Source organism: Leptopilina boulardi, unplaced genomic scaffold, assembly GCF_019393585.1.
Source record: "Leptopilina boulardi isolate dan_hultmark-lab unplaced genomic scaffold, ZJU_Lbou_2.1 LbouV2_386, whole genome shotgun sequence".
Classification (NCBI taxonomy): domain Eukaryota; kingdom Metazoa; phylum Arthropoda; class Insecta; order Hymenoptera; family Figitidae; genus Leptopilina; species Leptopilina boulardi.
This window is the reverse complement of record NW_026137958.1, coordinates 821,350-830,252: the sequence shown is the minus strand read 5'-3', so window position 1 is coordinate 830,252 and position 8,903 is coordinate 821,350. Positions and strand designations below refer to the sequence as shown.

At 31.8% G+C, this 8,903-nt stretch overlaps 1 protein-coding gene across 1 annotated transcript; it reads right to left on the bottom strand.

The window, feature by feature from the left end:
• Nucleotides 1-487: 487 nt before the first annotated feature.
• Nucleotides 488-7,777, bottom strand: LOC127288467 (protein lev-9-like). The gene is made up of 5 exons (XM_051315944.1): nucleotides 6,624-7,777; nucleotides 4,622-4,752; nucleotides 4,148-4,388; nucleotides 2,213-2,801; nucleotides 488-2,125 (listed from the first exon to the last, which is right to left on the bottom strand). Exons 1-5 carry the CDS (start codon nucleotides 7,420-7,422, stop codon nucleotides 661-663), a joined length of 3,225 nt encoding a protein of 1,074 aa, XP_051171901.1. The 5' UTR covers nucleotides 7,423-7,777; the 3' UTR covers nucleotides 488-660.
• Between the last annotated feature and the right edge of the window lie 1,126 nt (nucleotides 7,778-8,903).

The following is an 8,903-nucleotide window of genomic DNA, read 5'->3' as shown; positions in this document are numbered from 1 at the left end:
GAATAATGTGCTTGAGTAATTTGCTCCAGCAAACGAATTAGTAGTGCGTGTACACTCTGATTTTCCTTTGCCTCCTTTACAAGTGCTAAGAGCTTCACAGATACTCTTTGATTATGTTACGACGCTTTACCACTAATGACGTTTGCTTTAATAAATTTACAAGATTACAAGAACCGCTTTCTCTTAAATCTTCCCTCTATTTCTCTCTCTCTCTCTCTTTCTTCTAATTATACACAAATACTAAAATCTCTAATATAGGATTTGAATTTATAAAAAATTTTATTAAACCAAAAAACTAAATTCTTTTAATTACAAATGTTGATCTTATCAATAAAATCAAAATAATCATAATATTTGCAATTCGGAAAATACTATCTCAGAGGGAAAAAAAAAAATAATTTTCATAGAAATTCGATGAATTTTTAAAAATATATTTTTGAAAAAAAAAATTTATTCAAAGAAGGAAGATATAGAAAAAAAAAATGAATTGCATGGAAAAGATTTTATTTTCGTCAAAAAGTGTCGTACATATTAAGGTTATTTTTTTTTTTTAATGGACGAGAGGAAAACTGATGAACTATCGTATTAATGTGTATAATTACCTAAAATTGGCTGGTATCGATTATTAATAATAATAAATTCCATAATATCACAATAACATCATTTATTTTTCGTCCCCGTTTTAGATTTGTCGATGACGTGTATCTTGATTAAATTGTTTGACGGTAAATTGGAACGCTTTACAATATTTCGAACTGCCTCAAATTTTCTGATTGTTTTTCTTTGATTATCAAGTTGCTCAATGAACAATGGAATAAATCTCTTTTCACGATTATTATTATTATTATTATTATTATTATTATTATCATTATCCTTTCGTCTTGGCATTCTTTGCCACCAAAGTCCTCGTGGTCCATCTGATCTTATTGCAGGTGCCATTAATGACATTGTCCAATCGGAAATATTTCGAATACGTCGACTACGATGTTTGGGAAAATCACTTTTAGTCTCGACAGTTGGTATTTCATTACTGTATGATGAATCACTGGTATTTGATAAAATTATTGTACTTCTTTCCGTTGATAATGTTGATGGAATAGTAGCTTCAGTCGTTATATCGTCATTAATTTTTGTTGATGATGATGATGATGATGCTGATGATGAATTAAGTTTATTTTCTATGATATGTTTGAAGAAAGTATAAATTTCGCTGACAGTAAATGAAGTACCATTTCTAACAGTCATTTTATCGATTTTCATTTTTTTGATAAGCTCCTCAGTTGCATTTTGTGTTTCCAACATCGACAATTTCTCGTTCACATAATCATTAATGAACTCGTAAAAGCCTTTATACGTGCTCGTCACTTTATGCTTCTTCTTATCTTTCTTTTTACTTTTTTCAATTCGCGTTTGATTCCTCTTTCTCGATTCCTTTCTCGATTGCTTCTCATACCATCGTAATGTCTTATTATAAAATCTCACAATTCTTTCAAATTCCCTCTTTAACTTGGTAAATTCTCGTTGATTTCTAACCTCAAAACTATCGCGATTTTTGCCCGTTGAATTTTTTTTCGATTGCGATAAATCAACGTGAAAAAAATTTTTACTTATCACATTCAATAAATCGTGCATTGTTACATTATTTGTATGATTTTGATCTGGATGTTTTGTATCAATTCTCTGTAATTTACGATAAATTGCCTTTAAAAATTCAATCATTTTCTCATCTCTTGTACGTGAACGTCCACTGTGATTTGTACGATTTTTCATTATTGTTGGTAGTGTTGTTGTATTTGTAAATTCTGTTGTTGTAATATTTTTCAATGATGTTGTATTTTTCTTCATTTCAAGATGCAAAAGTTTTTTACCCACTTTACGAAAGAAATCAATAAACTTTCTATAAGCAGTCGCCACAGTTTGATTACGTCCACCCTCATCGTGAACTGATCTTCGTCTTCGATTCCATCGAATTCTTGGATGTTGACCCAACGAGCAAATGGGAAGTTCACGTGGACTCCAATTTCCGCTTATGCAAGTCGCTCCTGGTGGACCTTCACTCAAATAATAACCCTTGTCACAATCGTACATGATCTGCTTATTGTTGATGACTTTCTTCACATAGGGTCTGTGAACAGTTTGCAAAAAAGAAAATGCTTTTTCTATTCAAGAAAGAAGAAAAAAAACCAAAAAACAGAAAAAAAATTGAAATTACCTATAATCATAGACTCCCATGTTGCCAACTAAAAGGACTTTTCCATTTTTAACAAATCCGGGAAATGGACAGTAGACCTCAACGCAAAATGGAATATCACCAGTCCAATTGCCAAAGCTACATTCAACTGAAAATGAAAGATTAAATGGTCCACCTCCAACGAGTTCAAATCCATCTTTACATTTGAAAACAGCTTTCATTCCATGATCAGTCTTTGGTGCAATGACCATTCCATTTTTTGGTGCTTTTGGCATTTGTTTACAACGCGCTGGCGAACACGATGGCACTATTGACCATGTTCCATTATTACAAACAACTGGCGTACTATTGGCGGCAAATTCATAATCTTGAATACAAACGACCAATAATCGTTCACCGTGCTCGACAAGTGTCACATTATTAATGTGATCATCATGTTTACTCGCCACTATAACATGGCCATTGCTAATTTGTGGCACAACACACGGCACCAAACATTGCGGAAGTGGATTTCGCCATTTTCCATCATGTTGACAAACAGACGATGCATTGCCCTCAAGTCTCATGTGTTCGTTACAACGAAATATCACTCTTGCACCCAATCCAGTTCCTGGGAGAGGGGCAAAAAAAAAAAAAATTATTGTAAAAAAAGTATTGATTCCCGAAGTTGACAACTGGCAAAGTTGTAACCGATTTTGATTCATAAAAGTCTTGAAGAAAACAAGGTTAGTCTTAGCTTAGTGGTTAGTGCGTTAGGCTTTAACTCCATAGGCTGTAGGTTCGATCCCTGTCAAAGTTAATTTTATTTATTTCACAGATTTACGTTTTTTGAAACCAGGGTGTCAATTGCGTAACTTTTTCCGGATCCCACATTCCAGATTCCACATTCTGCACTCCACTTTTCACATTCTGTATTCCGGATTCCACTTTTCACATTCCGTATTCCATATCCCACATTTTGAAAGTGGAATCCGGAATATGGAACGTGGAATATAGGATCCGGATTTCGGAATTTTAAAAGTAGAATCCGGAATATGGAAAGTGGAATCCGGAGTGTGGAATATAGGATCCGGATTTCGTAATTTTAAAAGTAGAATCCGGCATATGGAAAGTGTAATCCGGTATGTGGAATATAGGATCCGGATTTCGGAATTTTAAAAGTGGAATCTGGAATATGGAAAGTGGTATATAGGATCCGGATTTCGGAATTTTAAAAGTAGAATCCGGAATATGGAAAGTGGAATATAGGATCCGGATTTCGGAATTTTAAAAGTAGAATCCGGAATATGGAAAGTGGAATCCGGAGTGTGGAATATAGGATCCGGATTTCGGAATTGTAAAAGTAGAATCCGGAATATGGAAAGTGAAATCCGGAATGTGGAATATAGGATCCGGATTTCGTAATTTTAAAAGTAGAATCCGGAATATGGAAAGTGGAATCCGGAATGTGGAATATAGGATCCGGATTTCGGAATTTTAAAAGTGGAATCTGGAATATGGAAAGTGGTATATAGGATCCGGATTTCGGAATTTTAAAAATAGAATCCGGAATATGGAAAGTGGAATATAGGATCCGGATTTCGGAATTTTAAAAGTAGAATCCGGAATATGGAAAGTGGAATCCGGAATGTGGAATATAGGATCCGGATTTCGGAATTGTAAAAGTAGAATCCGGAATATGGAAAGTGGAATCCGGAATGTGGAATATAGGATCCGGATTTCGTAATTTTAAAAGTAGAATCCGGAATATGGAAAGTGGAATCCGGAATGTGGAATATAGGATCCGGATTTCGGAATTTTAAAAGTGAAATCCGGAATACGGAATGTGAAAAGTGGAATCCGGAAAAAATTACGTAATTGAGCCCCAGTACTGTGCCAGTTGTCAATTTCCGGTAGGATGATTTGAAAAGAAAAAAACAATCGGATGAATAAATTTTTGTGTCTTTTTGAAAATACCTCCTTCGACATTGTCGATCCAACCACTGTAAAGAGTTCCCGGTGATCCGCAGTTGATCTCCTTGCATGTTGGCGTTTGTTTTGTCCATCTTCTGTCGGCGCCACATTGCCTTGTCTCAGCTCCAACTATGGTATAGCCATGCTTACACTCATAAGACACTACGGAATTGTAACCAACTGACGTGAATATAGCCTTTCCATGACGTGGATTCTCTGGTGGTGGACATTGTACTTGTGTTACCTGTATTTAAACAAAAAAAAAAAAAAAAATCTCCTATATTTTTGTTTCACAATGAAAAAAAAATCGACTTATTGATGCGATTTGATCAATTTTTAATATTTTCTAAAAATTCCTAATTCAAATTTTCATTATGCTAAAAAAGGGTTTAAACTATTTGCAAAAATTAAAGAAAATAGAGAAAAGAAACAAGAAGAAAAGTTTTTAAAGAAACAGTAAAAAAATTCTAAACTGACCTGAACACATTGGGGTAATTCTTTAGGTGTCCAACTACCGTCAGCCAAACAGATTTTCTCGGCTCGACCAACCAATTGATATGTGTCGGCACAGTGATAGGAAATTCGACAGTCGTACGTGAAGCATTCACCTCAAAATTAAAATTAAATTTTTAATCCTTTTAACTTTTTTGCAAATAATTAATTTTTTATTCACGTAATATTTTATACTTCAAATTAATTATTATTATTATTATCATTATTCACTTTTTCTAAAAATATTAATAATGTAATGTTTGCTAATTTTGTAATGGAAATTTAATAATACAACGATAGTAATGAATCAATAAATAATAAATATTAACTAATAATTATTAAAAAATAAATGTTAATAAATAATAAATATTAATGAATGTGTTAATAAATAATAAATGTTAATGAACAATAATGTTGGTAAACAATAATTTTAATGAACAATAATGTTATAACAATATAATGAATAATAACGATAAAAAAAAATAATGACAATCTCGAATAATTGAATATTTCCATAAATGATTATAAAATAATTTTACAACTTCTATTAATTAAAAAAAAATGTCAATTTCCAATAATATAGAATATATTTGTGAAATTAATCTCTTTTTAATAAAGAGATGTGTAATATAATTCACTTTTAAAACTAATTGTAAATTCATTTTTTACGGATATTAATTTTATGTGTTGAGAATATATATATATAAGCTAATACTAAAGCCAATAAATTCATAAAACTTGCAAACTAATATTCATGAAAGAAAACTTTTATAAATGCATAAAATTTATAAGCCATAGGGATTTAAAGTTCATAGAAAGTTTTATGGTAATCGTCATTAGGCAAATCATTTCAATTTACATTGTAAAAATTTACCGTTCTTTCATTTAGGTATATATATATATATATATTGATAGGATAAGCTGTGTCTATTTTTTATAACAAGTTTTCTGGCTTTCGTCTCTATTTTCTCTTTTATATACAACAAAAAAAAATTTTATTGTTTGTCCTTCAATCGAATACTTAATTATTTTTAATTTCATTTTTTAGTTTTTCTATCTTTTTTTTCTGAATTTTTCCGAAATTTAAATTCTTTCTCGATTAGAAAAAAGAGGTTTTTCAGATTTAAAAAAAAAAATCAAAATGAAAAAAATTTTAATGAATTAACTTTGTTAAGAATTTCAAAAAGTATTGTTTTTATAAAAATCAATATAGATATCGGTTATTCGACTATAAATATCCTATACCTCTGGAATAAAGTTTATCAATAGAGGTTTCACATAAAGTAATGTAATCTTTTTTTTTTTTTTAACGGAAATTCTAAATCTTTCGTTCAAAGGAGATATATGGATATATAAAATTGCTTTTTTCCGTTTTGGTGAAAGTACTTTTTAATAAGCATAAATGTAGATAATATTGAAAAATAATTGAATAATAAATTTTTTCTTTAATATTAATTTCGAATTAATTAACATAATTAAATTTATTATTCTAATTAACTTATAAATATTAGAATAGATCTACAAAAAGAATAATAACGAACAATAATTAATGTCAATAATTAGTAATTAATAATAATAAATAATTAATAATTAATAACAATACATCGAATATACACTAAATGATAATTTTTTAAAGAAACTTACAAAATAAGACAATCATTAACATTAATTAATTATAACATAAATTGTAGAAATAGCAAAATAGAATAGAAATTTACAATCGCAAGACAACTTATAAAATAGTATTACAATCAAAATCAGATTACAGATAAAAATCCGAATACAAATCAAAATTAGAACTACAAACGAAATTACAATAATTACAAAACTGTTTTTAAAAACGTATGAATAACAAAATAATATTTTACAAACATAAATAAGGGATAAGGTAAAGAAAAATAACAGAAAAATCTTTTGTAAATAAATAAATTTTTTTCTTTTTATTGAAACAAAATATTTGCATATAATTTCTCGTGTAGATTCTTACCAGCGTGCCATCCATTGGGAATAATTGCAAGTGGTTCACAAGTTTTTGGCTCACATGCAATATCGGGTCCAAACCAACTTGCAGCTCCTTCCATCATGAGGCACTTGGCTTTAGGAAAACCAGAAGTTTGATAACCATGATCGCAAAAATATTCAACCACACTGTTTAGATCAAATGATGTTTGTTCAACTAATGCATTGTGTCTTGTATTTTTAATTTTCGGTGGTTCAAGACAAAATGTTTTTGAATCATTTTTACATGATGGTTTACTACCACTCCAACGACCATCAGCTCTACAAGTCCTTTCCAATAAACCCACTGAATAATAATCAGCGTCACATGTATACGATGCCTTATCACGAAATAATCTTCCCGTAACTCTCATTGCACCATGTTTAATATCATCATCCAATAATGGACATTCACGATCAGGTTTAATGCAAGACATACCACAAATTCCATCGCAACGACATTTTTTCTTTTTACTTTTACAATCCTCATCGGTTGAACATTTTCTTAAACATTTTTGTCCTTGCATTTCGGCTTGTTCTTCATCGCGGGGACATTCGGCTGATGGTGAATTTCTTGGATTCTTATAAATTCTCCCATCATCATCGACCTCTGATTTAGATCTATATATTTCATCATCATCATCATCGTCCTCATCCTCATCCCAATCGTCTTCATCTTCATCCTCATCCTCATCGACAATTGATTGTTGTTGAAGTTTCGATTCCGAGCGATTTATCAACGAACATAACACGAGAAAACTTAATAATAGAATGATTCTTGGTCTCATTTCGGATTGTCTATCTTGTTTGTGATGTTATTTGTGCGTGAGTATGTGCGTGTTTAGGATGATTTTGATGTGAACAAAACTTTATGATGTCCTTATATGATTTGTAATGGTCCAGGATGATCCATGATTTTTTTTTTCTTATATAGAAGCCTTTCTTTTTTTTTTTTTTTTTGATGATGATGATTTAGAATTTGTCTTGCTTCATTTTTAAAATAAAAGACGGCTTAACCCAGTGCCTTGTTTTTAGTGAGCGGCGGACGCTTTTCGTTGATGATCGATGGTGAATTGCAAAACTCCTTCCCGTTCGGATTAGGGTTTTTGCGCGTACTGCGACCCGAAGCTGCTGGGAATTGTGAAATCCTGGCGCACGCCGCCTCGCGCATTCGGGCTGTTCAATACACGTCCCCCTTCAAACTTGCGCAGCATCCAGTAGATGGCGAAGATACGCGCGTGTTACACAATAAAAATAAAGAGATGTTGTCGCTTTTTCCTCCCCTCGCGCTTGAACGTGTATTACGTTCGTGTAATGCAACCTGGGGTGGATATTATGAATTGCACACAGTGCTGGGAGATACTTTCCAAATAGTCAAGAAATATGAGAGAGAAAAAGAGACAGAGAGAGAGAGAGAGAATGATTTGAGAAATTCTCCAGGATATGATCCTCGCTCTCAATTTTACTTTATCAACTCAAATTACATTTTTATTGTGGTTGAATTGAGTTGGCAATTTATTTTCAGATTTAATAAAAAAAGAAAGAAGAAAGTTACAATTATCTTAAATGGAAAAATTCTAGGGGGTTAGCTTTTTTTGAATTGTTGATTTTATGTAACTGAAAAATCTACTAAAGTTCAGCGATTCATAAAAACACAAATTAAAAACATTATAAATTTAATCTATTAAGGAGTTCGACCCATTAACATAACCTCACAATAAAATTTAGTTTCTAATAGAACTAAAAATATGAGAGAAGCAGACAGGACTTCGTTGTTTTGCTACGGTAACGTTTATTACCATGGTAATGGTTTCTATGGTAACGATTGTCATGGAAACGGTGGCTACAGAAACTGTTGACATGGAAACGGTTGCCATGGTAACGGTTGTCATGGAAACGGTTACTATGGTGCCGGTTACTATGTGGTACCGGTTACTATATGGTATCGGCTACTGTGGTACCGGTTAGTATAAGGTACTGGTTACTATATGCTACCGGTTACTATGGTACCGGTTAGTATATGATACTGGTTACTGTATGGTACTGGTTTCTATGGTACCGGTTAGTGTATGATACTGGTCACTGTATGGTACTGGTTACTGTATGGTACTGGTTTCTATGGTACCGGTTACTATATGGTACTGGTTACTATGGTACCGGGTACTCTGGTATCGTTAACTATGTTACCGGTTACTATATGGTTCCGGTTACTATGGTACTGATTACTATATGGTACCGGTTTTTATGTTACCGGTTTTTATGGTACTGG